Genomic DNA, 23,128 nt, shown 5'->3' with positions numbered 1-23,128 from the left:
TGCCGTCGAAAGTCAACATAAGCTGAAACATGGAAGCTGATTGTCCTCTGTCCAAAAGGTCATTTGCGCTGGTAGCAAGTGCGACATTATCTTGTTTCCCCCGGGCTGGATGCAATAGTTGTACTACAATTTTTGCGCCGGCCATCTACACCAGCTGCGATTCTGAAAGGGTGTCCCCTTTCAAACGCAGGTGTACTTCCTCCTCCTCCTCATCATCATCATCAGGGCTCATGATGCCTGTACAAACCAGCTCGCCGCCACTCCCGGACGCGTTCCCTTCCTTTATGTCTGTGTTTGGCGAACGGTTACCTGAATTTGCCGACAAGGAGGAGCGCGCTACGATAGTCAAGCCGCTGAGGGTTCCTACGCATGTCACCATCAATACGTCGCGACGCCCACTGCCCTTCAAGCATCGGGAGAGCATTTCATCTATGACATCAGGCTCCACCGACTCATCGCCTACCACCACCATCTCCACATTCGATCCTCCCTCCGCCGTGGATACGTCCCCGAGCTCCTCGCCAGAATCCCGTCGTCGATGCCGTTATCATATCCTCCCTTCATGCCATACACCCTCAAGGCGGAGTGCCCGCCGCCCCCTGCGGCCCAAACAAATGTCACTAAACCGCCATCCGACCCCCCAACCCTCGCACGCCCCGACTCACCCGGCAGACGGGCGCGCAACCTCAAGAACCTTTCGCTGAGGATGCCCCTACCATCACAATCGTCACGCCCACCCATCGCGACAGCGTCGACTTTTGAGACCACTTCCCACCATCTCTCCGCCCGCCCTCTCCAGCCCATGTGCCTCCGAAGGGCATGCGCCGAAAACCCGCAAACCTCACGATACGCACCCCCGGCTTTGATCGGTCTTTTTCCAACACTGCCTCCGAGCTGGTCCCGCCTACCCCGCACGCCCTGCGACACACCGAGTCCTCGCCCTCCCTCACATCCGTTTTCTCTCCGTCATTTGGCCCAAAGGGTGGCATGCAGTTGCCTCGACCAATGACACATCATGGCGCTCGGCGACCGTCAGCCACTTCCGAGAGCAACTTTTCCCCGCTGCAAACGGTCGCGGATGAAGGTGAAGGGTCGGTCGCTGGGGTGCTGCCTGAACTGGAGGAAGAAGATGACCATCTTGAATCAAGGGAGTCGACCCGGCGCAGCGAGCGTGGGTATCCGAATGGACCCATCCAGATCTACGACTCGGGAGTTTTTCTCTACCTGGAGCCGACCGCTCAAGAAGCGTCACAATTTGATGTTGTCGTGAACGTGGCAAAGGAAGTGACCAATCCGTTCACTAGCACGGGCGCTGGCACCGGTACGGTGATGAGCACCTTGCGCAACGGGTTAACGCATGCCAAGCGACTGTCGAACGGGGAGCCATGGACGGCCGCCTCTGAAGTCTCCTTCAAGTCCGCGTTCGAGTACCCGCCAAGCGAAGCGTCAGTACCGGCCACCCCCCAGAACGACTCGCCTGGACCGGAATATGTCCACGTTGGCTGGGACCATAACTCGGAAATCCTGGACGACTTGTTCCCTCTGTGCGAGCTTATCGACTCTCGGATAGCCGACGGAAAGAAAGTGCTCGTGCATTGTCAGCTCGGTGCTAGTCGGTCGGCCTCGTTGGTCATCGCCTATGGTCTCTACAAGAACCGAAATCTCGATTTCAACTCGATGTACGAGATTGTCAAAGGACGTAGTCGCTGGGTCAGTCCCAACATGAGCCTGATTTACCAGCTGACCGATTTCCGCTCCCGCCTCCTTCGCGGCAACCTATCGAAAGCGGCACCGGAGGAGTGGTTCGTCGGAGGACCGCGCCGGAGCTCTGAGCCTCAGCCGCCACACTCCGGCCGGACAGACGCTTCCCAAGCCAGTACTCCCGGTTACACAAGTGGCTGCTCCGAAGCCGGGCAATTGTCCAATGGTCTATCACAGGCGTCTCTGAGCTCTGTTTCGGTGCCGTCCACCAACCAGGGCACGCCCCTCTCGACGGAGAATTTGGGCTTCAAGCCTCTGTCTCATAAGCGCAGTCTGTCCCCACGACCCCTACCTTTGCGGCAGAGCTCCTTTAGCACGGGGTCGACGGGCGGGTTTGTGCTACCTGAATCCGGAGCCCTTGCATGGCATCCCCAGGTCGGTGGGCCGTTCTCCTTGGCCAAGACGGATGTTTTTATGCAGGACGGCTCGGACGGAGCGAACTCCCTTTTCTCCCCGAGGACGAATGACTTCATGGCTGCGCCTCTTTCTCGATCAATCTCGGATTGCCTCGAGGACGATGGCCCTGATGGGCTGCGCTTCCGGACGCGAGTCGCGGACCCTCGGTCGCCACCTCCGGGGAATGAGCGCCTGATTATGAGAAATATTGATGAATTTCTGTAATTCGCCATAATGTCCAAGACGGATTGTCTTAGGGCCTGGCTTCCGGGAGCCATGCCCGAGAAATGATTGCATGACCCCCACATTCACCCACCCATCGCGGTTGACTCTCTTTACCCTGGGATGTATCTGTATCCCAACTACCTTCTTTACTCTCCTTACCCTCTGACATTCCTTCGTTCGATTCTGTTCTTCTGATGAGTTAATGACCAAAGCGGGCTTACGGTCGTTATTCCATTCCATCCATCCATTCATTCATTCGTTCATTCACTCATTCATTTCCTGCCAACGAGCAATCTGTTCTTGTTTTCCTGGTCGACCGCGGTCATGTTGCATCCGAGGCTGTGAGTCGACATTGCATGCTTTCCGGTCCACCGGCGTCAGGGTGTTAAAAAGACGATAAAAGGCGGCGATGACGCGAGCCTGATAACTTGTAATATTATTTTTTCCCTTTACTTACTGCTGCTTCATGTTCCATGGTGCACGGGGGTTTGTTTCGTGTGCTTCCCCGTTGTACATCCGCTCTTTCCTTGATGTCATCTCTCATCTGGCATTTCAGCTGCGAAATACCCGGGGCTATCTGATTGAATTGAGTTTACTATTACATGATAACAGCGCCCTGTAGACCGTAGACCGTAGACGGACTACTAGTGGTGGTGGTAGTAGTAGTAGTAGTAGTAGTAGTAGTAGTAGTAGTAGTAGTAGACACTACAATCAAATAGACCGGGCCGAGACTCCCGAGCGGCTTTCACGTCATGCGGATCCGGGGAGCGAAACTTTCCACTCCTTGACAAACCTCCTTCCGGACCAAGGGAACAACTTCTTAAGACTCTCACAAACCATGGCCGAACACAGCCATCCTACACATCTGTCGCCGAGCGAACTCGGCACGAAGGACTAGTGAGTATCTCATCAGGATAGGGGAATGAAGGCGCATCCATCTGTCTATCTACGTACTGTTACTGTTTCTTACCCCGCTACCCCTCACTATGATTGAAATTTCCACACTTCATGAATAATGAACCATCAGCCCATGACATGCGACACCAAACCACCTCTATCCTTGCCGTGAAACCGAAATAACCAAACTGACATGTTCTACTAAAATACCAGCTGGGAAACCTTCTACGCGCGCACGCTGTCGCATATCTCTACGAAACATAACTCATCATCTACCACCACCACCACCACGACAACGAAACCCTCCCACAAAGACGCCTCCCCCTCCTCCGGCAATGAATCCGACGACGAAGAAGAAGAAGAAGAAGAGGAAAACGATGAAGTAGACGACGACTCCGACCCCGGCACAAGCTGGTTCTCGGAACACAACGCCCCGGACAAAGTGCTGCGGTTCCTGACGGACGAGTCTTTTCCTCTTGCGCCTTGCAATACACACCCTACCTCCAACCCCAATTCCAATCCCAATCCCAATCCCTCCAACGACAACGACAATAATGAGAAGAAGGAAGATACACAGTCACAGCCATGTATCCTCGACCTCGGCACCGGAAACGGGAGCATGCTGGCCCTCCTCCGCAAACGCGGCGGGTATACAGGTGACATGGTGGGGGTGGATTACTCGGCGAGGAGTGTGTTGCTCGCGAGAGAGTTGCAGAGGTTGAGGATTCATTCGGCTTATTTGTCTGATTCTGATGATGACTCCGAATCTGACTCTGATGCTGAGGGTCAAGATCGGGGTGAGGATGAGAGTAAGGGCGAAGAAAAGAAAGCAGAAGACACCAACATCCGCTTCGAAGAATGGGATATCCTGCACTCTGATAACACCACCACCACCACCACCACCTCAAACGAGAAACCGGATTGGTTCCCCCACGCCAAAGGCGGGTTCGATATTGTCCTCGATAAGGGGACGTTCGATGCGGTTTCGTTGTCGGATGAGGTGGTCGAAGATCAGGGTAAGAGTGGGGAGACGGGGGCGGCATCCGCGTCAGGGAAGAAGATCCAGCGACGGGTCTGTGAGCGCTATCCCGGGATTGTGAGGGGGTTGGTGCGCAGGGGTGGGTTTGTGGTGGTTACGAGCTGTAATTGGACCGAGGAGGAGCTGGTTAGTTGGTTCACGAACTCTGAGTCTGGGGATGGGGATCAATCTGGGGATCGGTTGGTGGTTTGGGGACGGGTTGAGTATCCCCGGTTTCGGTTTGGGGGGAGGGAGGGACAGGGGGTTGTTACGGTTTGTTTTCAGAGGGTTGAAATCTAAGTAGACGGGGATTTAGAGGGGGGTATAAAATAGATTAGAATAGAGAAAGGGGGATTAGAATGCATACATACATACATAGACCATCATTATCAGATTCTAGTATGTTCAACATCTCAAGAAGCGCGTGGATAGATAGCTAGCACTGACACAAGTAGCGGGCTCAATTAGGCCTAGAGAAGTTTGAATTGAATGAAATTGCTGCACTCAGTATGTTCTTTCTATATGTACATGTGTGTGTGGCATATAGTAGGATGCAATAGTGGTGGTTAGATCAGGTTGTATATAACCTTGAGGGCTCTGCATTCTACCTTGACGGTATTATTCTGTATTTTATATTCTATGTTCATGTATGATGCAGCACGCAGGATAATGCCGTCACAAGGGTTCATAAATCATGGCACAGCCATCCATCCCTCCATCGATTCCCCCCTCATCTCTCATCTCCTACTCTTCAACAGAGCAACCACACACCACCTCCTCCTATTCTCGGGCCCCTCCCCCTCCCGAACATCCACCCACTCCCTCCGTACCTCCCCGGCCTCACCATCCCAACTCGAATTCAAATCCCGCTCATAAATCCTCTCAATCTCCAACCCCATCCGCACCGCCATCTCAAAGAACTCCGCCACAATGGCCCGTCCGGTATGAAAGCACGACGCAACCCAGACTCGGCCCCCGGGCGCCAGGAACCACTGCATCGTCCGCACGAGGTTCTCGTGCTGCGCGCGCATCCAGTAGCAGTCTGCTGCGACGATGCGCGTGAAGCTGCCTTTGTGCTGCATGGCCCAGGGGTCGGTCTCGAGGGCTCCCCATGAGTGCGGGTGGATGGTGATGGAGGTGGAGGTGGAGGTGGGGTGTTTTGGGGACTGGAGGTTGTGGGAGAGGTTGAAGTGGATGGCGCCGGATAGGGCAGGAGATGAGGGGTGGTCGGTTGTTGTGATGCTGGATGCGCCGGCGAGGGCGCAGATGACGGATGGTAGTGCGGCGCCTGAGATAGCATGGGTCGTTAGTATAAGGATTTGGAGAGCAATGAATGAGGATATCCAAGGGCCAACGCGGTGGTACTACTAACCAGCGCCCAATTCCAACACTTTCTCTCCCCGCACCTTCCACATCGCAACATCGTCGTTCTCGGTCAACTGGCCGCTCGAGTCCAGCGCATCTGCCCGCTCCACCCCTTCGGCTATCACCATGCCCGCACTCCAGATGAAATGCGCAAACAGCTTCCGCCCCTCCTCCAGCTGGTTAACCTGCCCGTCGGCGCGGGGCAACCCCGCCGCTATCTCTTGGGTGCGGGTCTCGCTCTGGCCCGGGTACGAGGGCACCATGATCTCGAGGTCGCCATAGCGCGGGGACGAGTAGAGGAGGTGTTGGCCCGGGTTGCCGTGGAAGGAGACCACGTCGTCCGGGAATAGGTGGGGGAGGAAGGCCATGAAGAGGTCTTCGGTGGACTCGTCCGAGTCGTCGGCGTCTTCTTCGGCATCGGCGAAATCGGGGCGCAGGGGCAAGGACGAGCACGAGGACGAGGAAGAGGGTGTGAAGGCGGGCCGTCGCCGGGGGAGGGGGCGAAGGCGGGATTGAAGCATCGTTTCCCCTGATGGTTGGGAGTTGAAGTGTGGTGAGGGGTGTTTATAGATCGGGCGAGGAACCTAACCGAGTGAAAATCATTATCATCAGCGGTGGATGCCCCCCACCCCACCCACGGCCAATCGGAGAGAGGCGGCGGGTGGAAGTATACTCCGGAGGGACGGAGGCACAGGGGACTGGCTGTTATCATAATTATTGATTATTGGCGAACGTTGGATGCTCTCTCGTCCCAGCTGGAGGGATCGTCGGAAATGAGATGATGAAGAAGAGAGCGGATGGATCTGTGGTTGAGTGGCGGGGAGATGCTTGGCCTCGAACTCAATCGAGATGGCTGTTCTGCTGTCCTGCTGTCCGTCTGTCCACTGTCCAGCAGGCTACTTTGTACAGAATATCCTCCACAGTTATGAAAAGCAACCGTTGCATCGCACTGGTAAGTTGAGATCGAATCACCGGGACTCCTCAGGTCCCGATCGACAGGCCGATCCTGACCGGATGCTTACCTTACTTTACTAGCTGTTCCTTGTACCTTCTGTACCAACCTAGGCAATGTACCTGACCAGCCCTCGTGGTAACGTTACTGCAGGAGGATCGAAAACCGCGGGTTTGTTGATCCCCGTTGTAGGCGATTGATTCGGCATACGCTCACTACAGCAGTAGCCACCGCCGTTTATCATCCGATACCTGCATGAGACTGCTTCCTGGTTCCTACGATAATGCCCGGTGCTGAATATCATCCCCATCAGGCGAAATTGCCCGCCAATCCATATATCACCCAGCTAGCCGTTCGTTCCTTCCTTCGTTCTTTCTTTCTTCCCTTTCTTGCCCTATACATCCAAGCGGGGAGAGCCCGACCACGTTGTCACCAGCGAGGCACCCGCCACCCTAGCGACAGCTTGACAGATCGCTGCCCTTGGTGTCCGTCTTCGAGCTATCGAGCGACCAGGGAGTTTGGGAACCCTGCGATGCACCTCGAGGAATAAGGTTAATGCGAAGTCGGAGCCGGTCGCGGGTGAGTTGGGAGCGAGCCAAGTCAGCGGTGATGGACCGGCCCATGCATCCTCGAGCCAGTCGCATAGTGCCCGCACACGTTGACCGGGCTGGCAACGGCCACACGTCGTTATGAAACAGCCCTGGGGTCGATGCGCTGCCAAACAGTCAGGGATCTCGCGATCCTCGGCATCACGGATGAAGGCCGTTCCCCGGCCCCTGGTCCGGACAGCATGCCCGACAGACAACGGCTGCCCAGTTCTGCGAATAGTGGCTAAGCGTCGAAGCGGACAGCGGATGGAACGAGGGGCCCTTCTCGGTGAGGGGAGAGGGGAGGTCGTCGACAGAGCGACAGGAAACAGGCACAGGCACAGGCACAGCACAGGGAAGCGCAGGAGCGGACTGATAAAGAGGCCGTCGAGTCGAGGCCGGGCAGACAGCAAAGCCAGGTGGTCACATTCCTATTTGTAACAGGGAGGGCCGTCGCTATCAACTGGACTGGGCGGTTTGGGCCATTCGGGCCTTTTTGGGCCTTTTTGGGCGACCCTCTAGGCGGCACTAGGCCGGGACCGGCGACTTGGCTGGTCTGGAGGGGAGATAATCCTTGATAAGGCCAGTGTCAGCCGTACGCCCCGTACGCCCCGTACGCCCTTACCGTACGGGACTCCCACCCGGGCGGCAGTTCCCCGGCCCCCCCTCTGCCCACTCCCCGTACGGTATCGTCATCACCGATGACATCATGCCCCCCACCGCCAGGCCCTAGACCGGTCGATGTGTTGCGTAATACGGTACGGTCACGCCCACGGGCGGGCAGCCCCGATCAGCGTGAGTGATTTTTGGCCGGCGGGCATTATTGTACCACCAGTACTAGATACTGATACCTTACAATGAGAGGGATTGGCCCGATGCTTTGCTGCGTCCATGCAAGACACTCCTCGTACTTACTGACTGCTTACTGACCGGTCAGCCAGAGTCGGTTCATGGCTAATTTTGTTCCGTTCCTGTACCTTGATCATAATTTTTTGTTTTCTTTCTTATTTCAGTTGTCAAGTAATTATGGAAAACCAAAAAAAAAGAAACTGGAAGTAAAAAAAAAAGAAGAAGACAGGACATCCAATGCTTCCAGTCCCAGTCCCACTCCACTCCCAGGACAGGCAAGCAAGCAGGTGGGTTGCTGAACGGCTGATCAGTCCAGGACAATCCAGCAGGTGACGGGCGACCCATTGCCTAGAAAAGACTGGAAAAGCAAGAAACCGACACATTCCATACGTTCGCCTTCCAGCTCCATCCACTCTGATGCTTCGTCTTATTTTTATTTTTTTCCCACTTTACTTTTTTTTTTGTTTCTTTTGACTCTGCAAGTTGCAATACATTTCTTTGACCTTGCTGGACCTAATACCTATCTAATACCCGGGCACGGGTTGATATCATCCAGGCCCGGAGTAGTCCACTTTCTCGGAAACCCCCCCCCCCAATGTAAGTGGAGCAATCACATCATGATGGCCTTGGTTTGTCCCTCCCAGTTCCAGGTTCGTTTGTGTTCGTTTTGTTTGAGGGAGGGTGTTTTTAGTCAGGAACAGGATTGAGGGAGAGGCTGTATGTAATGATAATAATTAAATAAGCGATCATCTGAGATTAATAATAGATAATAAGGCACCGTCATTTGACCAGCAGAAAGTCAGAAGAGAGGAGAAATAAATAATTAATTACACTTGTGGTCACGGTCTGATCGCCGACCCCCGCATTGCTGAAGCCAACTCCTGGACTCCTGGTCTGACTAGCGAACCCAAAAATGCCCAAAAAAGACAAGGCGACCCCCGCAAAAGATACTCTCCCTCAGGTTATAATTATTTATTGTTACCGTTAGTATTATATGATTAATCCATACCGCCCAAAGATACCATCCGTTCCTATCTGGGTCTTGGGGATTAATTAATTTGTTGTATCTGGCTGCTCCTAATAATCAGAGGAGGAGTAAATTTAGCAGCCCGGGAATCTTGTAAGAAGAATAATACGGATCGGTAATCGGGATTACACTTACAACTTCAACAATATACTTAGTACTATTATCTTTTTTTTTTTAAAGTACTGTATTCTGTAAAGTGTACCTACTCTGTACCCTCGTGCGCCATCCAATGCTCGTCTCAAGTTGTTCTCCATCCACCTGCAGCATCCATCCTTAGTTCTTCCTCTCGCGCCCTCAACGACGGACTGACTTTCTTTCTCCTCTTTTGCTGTGTCTTGCATCTTTCTCTCTCTCTTTCTCCCTCCTCTCTCCTGCTCCCCTCCCCCTCTCGGTCCCTTCCTGCCTTCTTCTTCCTCTCCCCTTTCATCTTGCTCCCTCCCCTTTATCTTATTCAACCACCATTGACTGACTCACTTCCCCCTTCCCCTCCACCCCCAATTGATTGCTTTGGCCCTGAACCTTTTTCCCTTAGCCTCACGGTACCTTGTCTCCCGCTCGTATCCCTGGGATTCGCCCACCACCGGCCAACCTGCTAGCTTTCCACTCTCCCTCAACTTTCTCTTTCTTTTTCTCCCCTCTCCCCCATTTCTTTCTCCAGCTCCTTCACCACCACTGCCGTCCGCCCAGCACCATCCCCCAGTGCATCGGCTCTCCTAATTGCAACACCTCCCTAAGGGCATTCGCGGAATCGTTTGCCCGAGGGTCCACGTACACTTAAAATGGCTTCATTCAAGGTAGCTTTTCTATTATTATCCCCCCCCCCCCCTCCCCCTGCTCGCTCCACCTCCCCCGATGCCCAGTGCTTCCAGGCTGACGCTCGTATTTAATCTTCCAGGAATTGTCCCTGTCTCGCCCTCTCCCCCAATCCAATTCCCGCCACCACTCCCACTCTATCTCCCTCGGTGCGGTCAACTCCAATTTCCGGGTTACTCGTCGGAAGAGCGTCACCACCGCCGCTGCTGCGAATGCTGCTGCTGCTGCAGTCGCGGCGTCGTTGAAAGAATCCCCCGGGGACTCAGTAGGAATGTCGATGGGCGCCCACCGTCGCGGGAGTCGGAAAGGCTTGGAGTCCAGCTCGGTCGGAATCCCCTCCGGTTTCGGCTCTTATCTCTCGCGGAGCATGAACAGTCCCAGCCAGGAACCGCCGGTCGCTCGCAAGCCATCCCCCAGCCAGGAAAATGAGGCTTCGTCAACGGTTCCCATAAACGCGGATTCGAATAATCCGGCCTCCAAGCAGGTCAGCACCAAGAATCGGAACCGACGGGCCAGCGAAGGATCGCACCTGGTCAAAGGCGAAGGGAAGCGTACCATGGCCGACCTTCGCTGCGATCGTTGCGGGAAAGGGTATAAGCATGGCAGTTGCTTGTCCAAGCATATGTGTGTATCCTCCCCCCATGCCATCCTGCCGTCTGGCTCGGTCCGGAGCAATGCGCCATGTTGGCTCTGTGCAAGGTCGCCCTCGTGGTCATACAGCTCCTTGTGTCCATCTCCCCTCTCTCTTGTAGTTCTGGGATGCAGTGGATTGACGTTTTATGGAACTTAGGTGGGAACATAACCCGGCATGGGCAATTACCTCGAAACTTTTGATCTCCAAGCACCAGCAGGTGCAATTGCTGGAGGCGGCCTCCGTTCTGGTCACCATGACTGAGGATCCGTCGGACGAGAACGAGGCCGAGTCGGACCTCTCATCGGCGTCACCGGACGCCTCGTCGGAGCTCCGGGACGGCCTCAGCTCGGCGGAGACGACCCCGCCCCCGATGGATGAGGATGACGACGAGGATGAGGACATGTCTCTCGAACCGGCCACGATGGACAAGCGATACAGTGTGGGCAACCTGTCGAGCCACTTCTCTCATTCCTACCAGTCCGGTCCTTCGAGCTCTTTCAACGGCAGCGCCCCGTGGGCGTCACCGGCCTTTTCGCATTTCCGTCACTCCAGCATCGACACGCGCCCATCCACCGCCGAAGCGAAGCTGCACGAAGACGACGAAGCAGACCTAGCGGCCGCCATCGGTCTCTGCAACTTTGGCACGCCACGCATGGGGCCGGTGCCGATGTCTCCCAGCGTGCCACCGGTGCCTCCCCTCCCGACCCGCTTCCTCGATCAAGGAAGCGCTACCAACAGCCAGAGCCACAGCCTGGACCCGTCACGTGCCGGGGCCACGGATGCAGCTCTGTCGAGCCCGAATCCCAACCTCTTCCTCTCCCTCCCCTACAACCCCTCCTTCTCCTACAAGGTGTCCGACGAGCGAGAAGTAAGGACAGGCAACGCTGATCGCGCCAAGCGGCAGCATCGCAATGCGGATGTCGACTTTGGAAGTCGCCCCACACAGGCAGACGATGACGACGACGGTGTCTTCGGCCGGATGGAAGAATAGACGAATCTCCTCGTCCCCAATCCCTTCCCCACATCCTCCCTCTCTGCCTCTCTTCTTTCTGGTCCATGCTTTTCTCGCTGACCAGACGCTGTATTGCAGCCATCACTTGATGACTTGTACGAGCCTGCGCGACTTCTGTAAATGTTGATATTCTTTTTGACTAGCCGTGTTGATTGGAGTTGGAACACCCCCTTTTGCATGTATGTGCCAGTTTCCCACCAGGATTTGTATACCTCGGCCGGCCGCCACACACTTGGGTTTTCGCCGCCGACCACAAATGTCCGTTTATACCACTTTATTTTACATTTTTCATTTGTTTGGACTGTATCTATTATGCTTATTACTATTGACTCGTTGCATACTCATCCCTCCATGTCCCATGTCCTATGTCCTATGTCTTTTTTTTGTCTCCGGGTGGGGTGGGGTGTCTGTTTACAGTCTACTGACTGGCTCCCTGTCCTATCGACTCGACTTGACTCGACTCGACTCATGAATCTTGCATTATTCCCTCCTTTTCAATCTTTACTTACTTTCTGAATCGCTCTTCCTGTTGAGTGATGGCATACCATACCAAATCATATCATACGGAATAGTCATGTCCTACCTTTATTCGACTGACTCAATCAACTCACTACATATATTTTAAGTATAAACTTGACATGGCTAGATGGTGCTTACCTAGGGTAGTTACAGTTACCCAGGCGTATCTGTTTCGCGTAGTACTAATACCAGTTTCAACAATTCTGTTGTTCAAGTACATACCTTACCTACCTTACCTATCTTACCTATGTACCTACCAAGGTAAACTCACTAAACGAGCTTACTTTGCTCATCTCCTTTTTCCGCTTGCTCCAATGGCCCGTTCGTTCTCTTATTGATTCCGGATATAGTGTCCATCAACTACGTATTACCAAGTTGGATTGAATTGAATAGAGTAGATAGAGTAGAGAAGGGAAGGAAAGGGCATAGAGAAAAGAAAATATGTCTTGTTATTCAACTTGTAAGTTGTGTGATATACATCAGATAGTAAGGGACGTGGTGTGGTGTAGTGTAGTAAACACTCACTTGCCTACCTTACCTACCTTACCCACCCACCCACCCACCTAATACCCCCACCGCATTTCAACACGGAGTGAAGCAAATAAACAAACGAATCATAGGTAGGTTAGGTAGTTGCCGAGATAGTATGGTATTACACCTCCTTTGAGCCACCCGTTCCTTCCTTCCATGTGTTCCTTCCATGTACATATATGGTTTTGCCGACCCAACGCCAAACAAACAGACAAAAATAGACACAAACACGAACTAAAAGCAAGGTGATAATCAAGGAAAACTGCAATGCAGCTCTTTGCGGCAGGTGATATCAGTACGTGACCCTAGATACGTAAGTAGGAGTTCCTGATGAGGGGAACCCCGACAAAAAAAAGAAGTGAGAATAGAAGAAAAAAAGAGATGGGGAATAGGTGAAGTGGATAGTGGAGAGGTGGGAGAGTGGGGTGTGGTGTGGTGTGGTCCTGGACTTTTGGGGGAACGCCAAGTAAATGACACGAATAGAAAGTGTGAAAGAAATTAAGGTATGAGAAGAGAAGATGAAGAACGAAGGGGAGAGGTATGTATGTAACGCATGTATGTATGTGTGTGTGTGTGGATGTGGGACGCCGTGGACTCCGCTAGCTAAAAGTATGTATGAACTGAGAATATGGTATCATATCACTCCCCGGATTCTTTGTCACTTGCTGCTGCAAGGATTTGTCTCGTCATGGCTAGCCATGTTACGATCCATTTGGCGTCCCTCCGTTGGGATCGCTGCCGAATACGGGAAAGTTATTCGACATGTCTGCCCAGTCCCATTCGATAGTCATGGGCATCTGCCATAGATCCTGGGGGACGAAGGGTTGCTGGAAGGCTGGGAGAGGGGTGTCAGGGCTTGTTGTGAAAGGTGCTTGGTCGGCGAAATTGACACCCTCCAAGTTATTGGGACTCAGCATTTCGAAATCAGGGCCGAGTCCAGACAGGCCTTGCATGCTGTCGTGGAGAGTGGGGGTGTAGCCGTTTGTTGACGGGAGAGGTTGTGTTTGTTCGGTTGGGAAGGGTCGTGGCGGTTCACTGGGTCCGTTGCTGGCGGGAGGCTGGGTTCGAGGAGTAGAGAACGACGGCGAGAAGGGGACGTTTGTGGCGGTTGGTGGTCGCGGTGGTGCTGGGTCTGCTGGTTTGGGTGCTGGGGTAGTGGGGGGGTGATTGTTATTAGGAGCGTGTTGCGGCGCATTCTTTGCATCATCATGGGTTGCCTTGCGCTTCTTTTTCGAGTGCGAGTCCCGCTCCGCTTTGTCGAGGACTACCTGCGCGATCCGCTCAAACTCGCCACAGAGGGAAAGCATGCGCTTGACGCTTCCATTCGACTCATCCGAGACAAGCGTGGACAGGAAATTCACCACCACATTCATCAGCTTGACGTCCGAGCGCGCTCGGGCATCGTTGGGGTTCTGGAGGATGTTGGCGAATAAAGTAACCAGAGAAGAGACGGGGTAATAAAGTATCAACCTGTTCTTGTTAGATAGCTGTTGAGCCCAGGTAATGGTGTTCCCGACTTACCAAACACAGGCGAAATCACCCTGCGGTATGTATTTGATGAGGTTGATAGATGCTCGTGCAGCAGTTACACAGAGGACTGCAGACAAGAACACCCTCGGGTTCAGCGGTCTGGCATTCAGTCCCTGGATTGCGTAGTTGGAGAGTCGGCTCGTCCAGTAACCATGATGTACCGACATGCGGTGGATTGTGGTCAAGCAATTGTAATAAGAGAAATGAAGAACGACAACATGCAGGATGAGAGGCGAGTAGGTTGCTTTGATTTCGTTCTCCGGCCGGAATTCCAGAGGTATGCTGTCCTTCCATTCCTCGAGTTCCTTGTCGAGCTCACCAATTGTGTTCAGTAGTTCTCCGTCAGACTGTTTCGATGCTTTCGCAGAATAGAGTCGCTTGTACACTCGACTTTCGATGGTGGCAAAGCGACACATAGACCTGAACAGATTAAATTTGCCCCCGTCGGATAATGGGACATTGCCAATGTTGTCTGGAGGATCATCACTCGGTAGTTCAACATTCATGTCATCATCATCTTGGACAGGTGGGCGGCCGGACCGGAGACAGATGCTGTTACAACAGTTAGAACGTACCAAAATGGGGCTATTGCGTCCAACTTACTCCTTATCCAGAAGGTAAGCAATCCAGAACACCCGTTTCCGCTGTTCCACTTCCACCGGATTCAACCCAAATCCAGAGCCCCGTTTGTGGAGACCGATGCTGTGGGAGAGCCGAATGGCGGCCGCAACCAGGAAGAACGACGGCTGAGGGTTGGGCGTTCCTTGCAAGAAAAGAGACTACAGATCAATCAGCGACCGATCCTTACATACTATGGGTAAGTTCACTCACCATGCCCAGCAGCGCCTGCACGCTTAGCAGGTCCGTATTCCTCATAGTAAGCTCAGTCAAAACAGCCATGGCATTCTTCAAGTAGAGCCATCCTTTCTTATCCTCATCTTGAGGCACCAGATTACTCATAACGCGTATTCTGTGCGCGATGGCCAGGACGACATTCATGCTTGCCCACCACCCAGAGCCTTCATATGGATCTCGAGAATACTGCCGCTCGACCAAGTGCATGAAGGTCGGCTCGTGAAAGAGCGGGAACATGCAATTGAAATTTGAGAAGAAGTCTTTGAACAGAGAGATCGCCTCTTCTTTCGGAGGCAGTGGCTTGAAGACACGACGAGCAAAAATGTCGCTGAAGATTTCGGGCTTCCAATACATCCACTTGTTGTCATCGATGTAAGCGGACGAAATCATATCCTGAAACGAAGTGTCGCCCGTCTTTTCGTTGACCCACTGGATGCCCTTCGGCGAGAATATCGAAAAACCAGAAGACGATCCTGTCGCAGTTGTTAGTCGGCCCATCAAACGAATATCTTAAGGCAAGTCGAAGGCACCCACCGATATATCGTGTCTCCCCGCAATTGTTCGTCACCAGCGAACACATCATATCCGACAGACCCTCAACCTCAGTCTCTGATTCCTTCTGCGACTCTGGCGACGTAGCAGCGGTGTGCGGGCTGGACTGGGAATCTACACGCGGTGTAGAATGATGGGATGATGAGGTCTGTTGCGATTGGGCGTTGGAAGCGGAAGCACTGGATCTATTCGGACTTTTAGGACCATTGAGCCCCCCGTTCGCCAGCGATCGGTCGGCCAGGCGTTTCTCCAGCGTTCCCAGATCCGTCTTTCCGCCATCTTCCTCTGACAGGAGGCCAGAGAGACGAAGCAGCGACTCCATTCTTCCCAGCCGATTTTCCAACCCTTCGATATATTTGGCACTATGCGACGAGGGACAGTGAGCGCGAGCAGACACCGACCGGCGGTTCAGATAAGACATACCCTTTCGGCGGATTCCGTTTCTTCTCAACCTGGGTGAAGACACATTCCGTCTTGTAGTTGATGCAATGCGAGCACTTGGGCATCTTCCCGTCGCATTTGATCTTCTTCTTCCGACACATGTCGCAAGCCTATGCGGAGAACGATGAGCTCACTGAAACCTAGCGGCCATTATCAGATGGAAGGCCATCCACTCACCCGCGCGATTCTCCGTCTCTTGGGATCATTGCTGTCGTCCCCGACGCCCATCGACGGATCATCCTGGTAGACCATGTTCTGCTGCATACCTATCGGCGACCCGTCGGACCCGTAGGCACCGAAAAACTGCTGGTGGTTGCTCATGAGGATGGGCATGTCGAAGCCCATGCCCTCGGGGGCATCTCCGATGCCATCCATGGTGAAGGAGAGGCGGTATGAGGCGGTATGTCGAGGCGTAGCTAGTTGAGAGCTTGCCTATGACGGGGTGGAGTCCCAGTCTAAGCGGGTAGTGTATGCTTCAAGCGTACTGGGCGATGCGGGGTTCGTTCCCCGAAGACGTCAACCGGGGGGGAGGGAGGGAGGGAGTGCGACGGGATGCTGTCAGATAATCAAGATTCCAATAAGGAATGACTAGGGTGAGCCGGGTCAGAGTCAGTGTCCGGTGGGGAAGCGCTTTCCAAGAGGCAAAGGGGGAGGGGGAGGGGAGGGGGTGACAGTGAAAGGGAATGATGATGATGATGGGAAGAATGGCTGACAGTGTGGCTTACTCACTCACTCTCTCTCACTCAACCCGATCTTTCCCCAATACAGGCACGTGGCGAGTCGACCGCGTTGGAGCTACAACAAGTACTGTATCTTGTAGGGACAGGATGAGGGGAAGAAGAAATGACAGGTGATGTCAGGTCCTGGTAAGGAATGGAGGGACCTCGGACAATAATGATGGAACCTCGATCATGGAGCGTGGAAAAGGGAAAAAAAACGAGGCCGACATTCTAGCTTTAGATATGACTCGGAGACATCGCGAGGAGGTAAGCTAACGCCGAGGGTTGGAGTCACGTAAACGGTTGCTGCCTTTGGCAGGATGCCCTAAGCTTTGTTCTCCCCGATGCGCCCATCTGGGTATAGTAGGTATCTGCCTTGCATCTCTGCCTATCTATCTACCGACCTACCTACCCAGTACGCCGTGGGACTAGATAGATAGCTACACCTGCTACTACTATGAGTTTAGGTGCCACTAACCTCCAATGACTCGACGAAAAACCCGAGACGGCCACCTGTTTGGCGCCATCCGGACTTGACCCTGTCGTGCTGAAACCGTGGCACTGCACTCCGTATATCCCAACTCGATCAGCCCAGCACGGAATCCGCTAAGGTCCGGCTCCGTCCTGGGCGAATGAAAATTTGCTGGTGGCGGATGGCGTCTCTCCGTCCCGGCCGGCCAGCGGCTTGGCGGAAGCCCGAATTCGAAGGGGGATTTCTGGCAAACGACGCGCGCTGGGTCAGCCTGCCTGCCCGTCGGCCAGTCGGACCCCCGCCTTCCCGGCCGCCTTTCTTTGTCGGTCGACCTCGTATGGAGAAGTTAATCAGGGGGCATGTCGACTGGATGTGGTATGCTGTACGTTCGTTGTACGTATCACGTCGAATGAGTCTCATCCTTGTTTTTTTCGTATTCGCGGGCGCCTACGCAGTCCTATCTGCTACTGTACCGCAACACACATGGTCAAGTCACGCATACTATAGAAGCAGCTGCCCAGCGGTGCCACGCTTGTTCATTGCTGCAGCAATGCTGCAGGCGGATAAAAGCAACGGAAAGATTTCCATGGGCGTTGAGCACGTACTATATTCGGCAACGCGCTCGCGAGTGCTCAATTAAGCAAATGCAGGCCCGCGCGAGCATGGGCAAAGTAAAAATTGCAGATAATGGTACAGTTATATATTCAAGAGCGGCGATCTCATCAGGATATAGTGACAATGTAAAAGCCCCGTACGGAGCACGAAGAGATATCTCTCGTCGTCGCAAAATCCCACCAACGCCTCGCTATGCACCCAAAGAAATTCTCTTGTACAATAAACGATGCCTAAAGCATCATGTATATCTCCAGGCTTCCTCCTCAAATCCACTGACGCCCGAGCCGGTCGTCGACGGAGAACGTGTTCTGGAAGACCCTAGGTGTTCTTGTCGAGGAACTCCTTGGCCTCGTTGATCTTGGTCGCGAGATACGGGCTGCCGCCGCGATCGGGGTGGTTGAGAAGCATGAGCTGGCGGTGCTTCTTGCGGACCTTGTCCTTGTTCAGAGTGCGCTCCCTATCGGCTTAGTTAGACATATTCAAAGATACCGGGGGTAGACGGGTCGACATACGGGAGTTCCAGGATCAAGGAGGCTTCACGGCGAGTCATCCGCTGATCAAAGCCACTGTATGCGCGTTAGCGGTCCGCGGATATCTCATGACGTCCATGCTATACAACTAACCCCTTGTAGAAGGCCTTTCCCACGGCATTCACGCCTCCCTGGGAACGGCGGTAGGCAACGAGACCCGCACGACCCTGATAGACGAAGGTGAGATGTTAGCCGTTCTGTTATCTGTGCTGCGGAGTCCACCCCGGGATCCTGATCCTAGCTTACCAAAAAGGCGGCGGTAGCGATACCAAAGCCAACAGCAAGAGCGGAAGCCATGTTGAAGCAGTCGAACGACGGGTCAGAAAAGAAAGAGACGTGGGGGGAGAGTCGAGGCACCAAGGGACACGGGATATCGAAGGAGTGACGTTGGGGAGAAGCGGAAGTCCAGATAAAAAATCGGAGCGGCGCCGCATTGCCCGGTTGGGTTTAGCGCCGGTTGCTCCACGCTTCAATTTTTGATGCGGTTCCTGTCCTGAGGGTCGGAGATCTTCTCTTCACGACGGTGGGATAGGAGTTCATTGCGACTTCTGACCTCAGCTTTCGGTTTTCGACTTTCTCTCTCCATACCCGACCGCCACTCCCGGGCTTACACAGGTCAACCCACTCGCCCAACATGAGGTGAGTCTCAGTCTCTGTCTCTCAGTCTACGGCGTCGTCCGCCCGCCCGATAAACTTTTTGCCTGCTGCGAGAACTTGCTGGCTGACTCCCCCCCGACAGAGTCGAAACGTGCCATTTCTGCTCTAGGCCCGTCTACCCTAGCAAGGGTATTCAGTTCGTCCGTAACGATGCCAAGGCCTTCAGATTCTGCCGAAGCAAATGATAAGTCCCGCCTCCCCGGTCTGGCCAGGTGCAAGCTAACTCCTCCTTCACCCATCAGAACTTCAAGGCCAAGCGGCAACCGAGACGTGTGAAGTGGACCAAGGCCGGTCGCGCCGCCAAGGGCAAGGAGATGATCGTCGACTCGTCGCTGGTGCTGTCCCAGTTCGCCAAGAAGCGCAACGTCCCCGTCAAGTACGACCGCAACCTGGTCGCCGCCACGATCAAGGCGATGGAGAGAGTGGAGGAGATCCGGACGCGCAGAGAGCGGGTGTTCACGAAGCGTCGGTTGGCGGGCAAGCTTGCGCGGGACCGCAAGCGCGAGGAGGACCGCAAGGTGGTCATGACCGGCGAGCACCTCATCCGCAAGGAACTCCGCGAGCGGGAGGAGGGTCAGCCTCTGGTGGCCGACAAGACGAGCAAGCTGCACGGCGAGGAGCGGCTCCGGCAGAAGAAGAAGACCCGTGTACTGGTGGATGGTACCACCCAGGAGGAGATGGATCTCGATTAAAGGGCATGCGTTTCCTACGTTTCTTTCTGTCCGACTGTATAGGTCGGGTTCGATACCTTGAGGTTATGATGGAGTTGGGTTCGTTCTGTGTTTCAAGCTTTTCCTATCCAAAAGTATCCAGTATCCAGTGGTCTCTGGGATGAACTTTCATGTCCGAATTGGTTTCTTTGCAGGTATATTGACTTAATCATACAAAAGACTTGCTCTACAGTTTGAGGCCGTAAGGTAGATAGATATCTGTAATGATCCGGACAGGTGGCCCCTGATAGACCTGACAGACTCTGACAGACTCTGATAGACCCCGATAACCCCAGTAATAGCACCGCATACGTAATAATAACTCTTGCATGTCTCGATCTAGTGGATGACGATATCCCCGTCCACTGACTTCCTTCGGGTTCTGGCCGGCGAGGCGGTGGGCGGATGAGTCAGCCGGCCGCTGGAACGGCGAAAATCGAAGGCGGCGGGAAACGGTGAACCAAGTCGAACTTCGTAGCCGCCATCAGCTCCCCAGAGCTTTCCAATACCCCCGCGCCTCCTCCAGCCTCCCTCCTCCCCCTCCCCCCGAAAAGAGGGCCCGTATGGATTCGACGGCCTCCATATTCAATTGATACATCCGAACTTTCACCCTAGACCTTAGCCTTCGGGCTCGTCTTCCTCGACCATGGCCTCCTTGCTCCGACGGCCAGGCAATCTTGCTCGATACTCGAGGAGAGCCGCGGACTGCTTCTACCGCGCAGGACCGCTCTCTGCGCACGCACCGCAATCAAGACTTTCATCGCTGATCCTCGCCCACCGGACGAGGACATATGCCACCCAGCCCGACGGCAAACCGAATCCCCCGAATGACAAGGACAGCAAGACACCGAGCTCGGGATCCGGACCCAAAAATAATGGCGGACAGCCGAAGGAGCCTCAATCGGTCCTCAGTCAGGAGGAGCAGGAGATGCTTGACCGGTTCACCAGATCCGCCAAGGAACATGTGTCGGGCAAGCACCAAACGATGCTCGATGACGTGCGCACAGTGATCATGCGAGACGGGTTCCCTCCGGAGTTGAAGGCCTTCATCCAAGAGCGTCTGAAGTCAACGAAGCCTGTATCGATCATGGACTACGTGAACTTGACGCGCCATGCGTCGAAACACCTCAAAGGGTTAGCTGCTAAGTTGGAGGAGTTAGAACGGGAGAGGTCGGGGAGGGCCCCGGCGAATGCGGAAGAGCAAAAGCAGAAGGAGCAGCAGGCTCGTTCGGAAGATTCGCAAGGCCAGAGTTCCGGGGGCAAATCCAACAACCAGAAGACTCCGGAATTCAAAGTACGAGAAATCAAACTGGACACGCCTACCATTATCATCAGCCTGTTTGTCACCTACTGGATTTGGAGCAGCCTCCAGGGTGAAAGTTCCAGGGATATTACCTGGCAGGAATTTAGAGCGGACTTCCTGGACAAGGGCCTGGTCGAGAAGCTGACCGTCATCAACGGCAACAGAGTCCGGGTAGAACTGCGCCGTGACGCGGTGTTCCAAGTTTCCCAGGATGGTCCTTCTACCAATCCTCTTGTCTACTACTATTTCACGATTGGCTCTGCCGAGGGCTTTGAACAGAGACTGGACCTAGCCCAGAGGGAACTCGGAATCCCCCCCGCCGAACGGATTCCCGTCACCCACCGGCAGGAAATTTCCTGGGTTTCTACGCTGTTTTCGCTTGCCCCCACGGCCATTGTCATGCTTGGTCTGTATTATATGACGAGACGTGCCGGTAGCGGAGGTGGCCAGAGTGGGATATTTGGCATTGGTAAGAGCCGGGCCAAACGGTTCAACCATGAGACCGATATCAGGACTAAGTTCGCCGACGTGGCTGGAATGGACGAAGCTAAGGTGGAAATCATGGAATTCGTCAGCTTCCTGAAGAACCCTAAGAGGTTCGAGAAGCTGGGTGCTAAGATTCCTCGTGGTGCCATTCTGTCGGGTCCTCCCGGTACTGGTAAAACGCTCCTGGCGAAGGCCACGGCTGGCGAATCCGGTGTGCCGTTCTTCAGTGTCAGTGGTTCGGAGTTCGTGGAGATGTTTGTCGGTGTTGGTCCTTCCCGAGTTCGTGATCTGTTTGCCAACGCTCGGAAAAACACGCCGTGCATTATTTTCATTGATGAGATTGATGCCATTGGTAAGGCGAGAGGCAAATCGACTCACGGTGGCGGCAATGATGAGCGTGAGAGCACCTTGAACCAGATCCTGACCGAAATGGACGGCTTCAACAGTTCGGAACAAATTGTGGTGTTGGCTGGTACGAACAGACCCGACGTTCTCGATAAGGCTTTGATGCGTCCCGGACGTTTCGATCGACACATTTCCATCGACAGACCCACCATGGATGGCCGTAAGCAGATCTTCGGCGTCCACCTGAAGAAGATCGTGACGAACGAGGATATCGAATACCTCAAGGGTAGACTTTCAGCTTTGACTCCCGGGTTTGCTGGTGCTGATATTGCTAACTGTTGTAACGAGGCTGCTCTGGTTGGTATGTTGACTCGTTCCCGTAAAACGGAAAAAAAAAAAATCGAAAGTCACGAACAAATAACTAACTATTATGTCCAGCCGCTCGTGAAAACGCCGACACCGTCACCATGAAGCACTTCGAGACAGCGATTGAACGTGTGATTGGTGGCTTGGAGAAGAAATCCCTTGTGCTTTCGCCCGAGGAGAAGCGTACTGTTGCCTACCACGAGGCCGGCCACGCCGTCTGTGGATGGTACTTCCGTTGGGCCGACCCTCTCCTCAAGGTGTCCATCATCCCCCGTGGCCAAGGCGCTCTGGGCTATGCCCAGTACCTGCCGGCGGGAGGTGACACTTACCTGATGAACCGCCGCCAGTTCATGGACCGCATGGCCATGACTCTGGGAGGACGTGTCAGCGAGGAGCTGCATTTTGAGACCGTCACCAGCGGAGCCTCCGACGACTTCAACAAGGTCACGAAGATGGCCAGCGCCATGGTGACGAAGTTCGGCATGTCTCCCAAGCTGGGCTACATCTACTACGAGGATGATCCCCAATCCCAGATGCTCAAGCCGTTCTCCGAGAACACGGCCCGGGAAATCGACGAGGAGGTCCGTCACATCATCGCGCAGGCCTACCAGCAGTGCCACACCCTCCTCACTGAGAAGAAGAAGGAAGTCGGCATCGTGGCCGAGGAACTCCTGTCCAAGGAGGTCCTCAGCCGTGACGACATGATTCGTCTTCTTGGCCCTAGGGAGTGGCCTGAAACCGGCGAGTTCGCCAAGTACTTCGACGGCCGCGGCACCATCTCTCCCCCCGAGCCTACCCAAGTGGACGACGCCACCGAGGGCAAGGATGGCCGAGACTCGACTCCCATCCTCCCATCACAATAGACGCTTTCCATCTATCCTCCTTGTGTGAGCAGGCGATATCACGGCTGAACGAGGGGTGCAGGTGCATGAAACACATCATATATCATATTCTCTTTTTT

The 23,128-nt window shown here is 54.1% G+C and overlaps 10 protein-coding genes across 10 annotated transcripts; 7 read left to right on the top strand and 3 right to left on the bottom strand.

The window, feature by feature from the left end:
* Window positions 1–233: 233 nt before the first annotated feature.
* dspD (putative protein-tyrosine phosphatase) lies at window positions 234–2,382 on the top strand (the record flags this gene model as incomplete). Its single annotated transcript, XM_025544613.1, has 2 exons — window positions 234–585; window positions 800–2,382. 2 exons carry the CDS (start codon window positions 234–236, stop codon window positions 2,380–2,382), a joined length of 1,935 nt encoding a protein of 644 aa, XP_025403509.1.
* Window positions 2,383–2,483: 101 nt separating this feature from the next.
* On the top strand, window positions 2,484–2,849 carry BO70DRAFT_84039 (uncharacterized protein). Its single transcript, XM_025548772.1, has one exon. It carries the CDS (start codon window positions 2,585–2,587, stop codon window positions 2,780–2,782), a length of 198 nt encoding a protein of 65 aa, XP_025403508.1. The 5' UTR covers window positions 2,484–2,584; the 3' UTR covers window positions 2,783–2,849.
* Window positions 2,850–3,184: 335 nt separating this feature from the next.
* On the top strand, window positions 3,185–4,765 carry BO70DRAFT_425974 (putative S-adenosylmethionine-dependent methyltransferase; the record flags this gene model as incomplete). The annotated part of the gene is made up of 3 exons (XM_025547737.1): window positions 3,185–3,279; window positions 3,493–4,497; window positions 4,753–4,765. The coding sequence occupies exons 1-3, from the start codon at window positions 3,221–3,223 to the stop codon at window positions 4,763–4,765; spliced, it is 1,077 nt and encodes a 358-aa protein (XP_025403507.1). The 5' UTR covers window positions 3,185–3,220.
* Window positions 4,766–5,034: 269 nt separating this feature from the next.
* On the bottom strand, window positions 5,035–6,183 carry BO70DRAFT_368235 (putative nicotinamide N-methyltransferase; the record flags this gene model as incomplete). The annotated part of the gene is made up of 2 exons (XM_025544612.1): window positions 5,035–5,585; window positions 5,670–6,183. 2 exons carry the CDS (start codon window positions 6,181–6,183, stop codon window positions 5,035–5,037), a joined length of 1,065 nt encoding a protein of 354 aa, XP_025403506.1.
* Window positions 6,184–9,680: 3,497 nt separating this feature from the next.
* Window positions 9,681–11,616, top strand: BO70DRAFT_83991 (putative C2H2 finger domain protein). Its single transcript, XM_025548771.1, has 3 exons — window positions 9,681–9,871; window positions 9,973–10,514; window positions 10,681–11,616. Exons 1-3 carry the CDS (start codon window positions 9,857–9,859, stop codon window positions 11,513–11,515), a joined length of 1,392 nt encoding a protein of 463 aa, XP_025403505.1. The 5' UTR covers window positions 9,681–9,856; the 3' UTR covers window positions 11,516–11,616.
* On the top strand, window positions 11,617–12,091 carry BO70DRAFT_83982 (uncharacterized protein). Its single transcript, XM_025548770.1, has one exon. The coding sequence runs from the start codon at window positions 11,718–11,720 to the stop codon at window positions 12,006–12,008; it is 291 nt and encodes a 96-aa protein (XP_025403504.1). The 5' UTR covers window positions 11,617–11,717; the 3' UTR covers window positions 12,009–12,091.
* A 913-nt stretch (window positions 12,092–13,004) lies between these two features.
* On the bottom strand, window positions 13,005–16,493 carry atrR (transcription factor atrR). Its single transcript, XM_025548769.1, has 7 exons — window positions 16,142–16,493; window positions 15,947–16,074; window positions 15,506–15,885; window positions 14,948–15,444; window positions 14,720–14,895; window positions 14,108–14,668; window positions 13,005–14,056 (listed from the first exon to the last, which is right to left on the bottom strand). Exons 1-7 carry the CDS (start codon window positions 16,337–16,339, stop codon window positions 13,288–13,290), a joined length of 2,709 nt encoding a protein of 902 aa, XP_025403503.1. The 5' UTR covers window positions 16,340–16,493; the 3' UTR covers window positions 13,005–13,287.
* Window positions 16,494–17,833: 1,340 nt separating this feature from the next.
* pam18 (putative mitochondrial DnaJ chaperone (Tim14)) lies at window positions 17,834–18,650 on the bottom strand. The gene is made up of 4 exons (XM_025540774.1): window positions 18,547–18,650; window positions 18,394–18,467; window positions 18,283–18,336; window positions 17,834–18,227 (listed from the first exon to the last, which is right to left on the bottom strand). Exons 1-4 carry the CDS (start codon window positions 18,595–18,597, stop codon window positions 18,089–18,091), a joined length of 318 nt encoding a protein of 105 aa, XP_025403502.1. The 5' UTR covers window positions 18,598–18,650; the 3' UTR covers window positions 17,834–18,088.
* A 26-nt stretch (window positions 18,651–18,676) lies between these two features.
* BO70DRAFT_358496 (ribosomal eL24 family protein) lies at window positions 18,677–19,837 on the top strand. The gene is made up of 3 exons (XM_025542310.1): window positions 18,677–18,939; window positions 19,040–19,141; window positions 19,193–19,837. Exons 1-3 carry the CDS (start codon window positions 18,935–18,937, stop codon window positions 19,647–19,649), a joined length of 564 nt encoding a protein of 187 aa, XP_025403501.1. The 5' UTR covers window positions 18,677–18,934; the 3' UTR covers window positions 19,650–19,837.
* Window positions 19,838–20,313: 476 nt separating this feature from the next.
* Window positions 20,314–23,030, top strand: BO70DRAFT_283323 (ATP-dependent metallopeptidase FtsH/Yme1/Tma family protein; the record flags this gene model as incomplete). Its single annotated transcript, XM_025539085.1, has 2 exons — window positions 20,314–22,162; window positions 22,240–23,030. 2 exons carry the CDS (start codon window positions 20,314–20,316, stop codon window positions 23,028–23,030), a joined length of 2,640 nt encoding a protein of 879 aa, XP_025403500.1.
* Between the last annotated feature and the right edge of the window lie 98 nt (window positions 23,031–23,128).

Source organism: Aspergillus heteromorphus, assembly GCF_003184545.1.
Source record: "Aspergillus heteromorphus CBS 117.55 chromosome Unknown BO70scaffold_2, whole genome shotgun sequence".
In the NCBI taxonomy this organism is placed as follows: domain Eukaryota; kingdom Fungi; phylum Ascomycota; class Eurotiomycetes; order Eurotiales; family Aspergillaceae; genus Aspergillus; species Aspergillus heteromorphus.
Note: the sequence above shows the minus strand (reverse complement) of the source record. Positions and strands in the feature narration are given on the sequence as shown.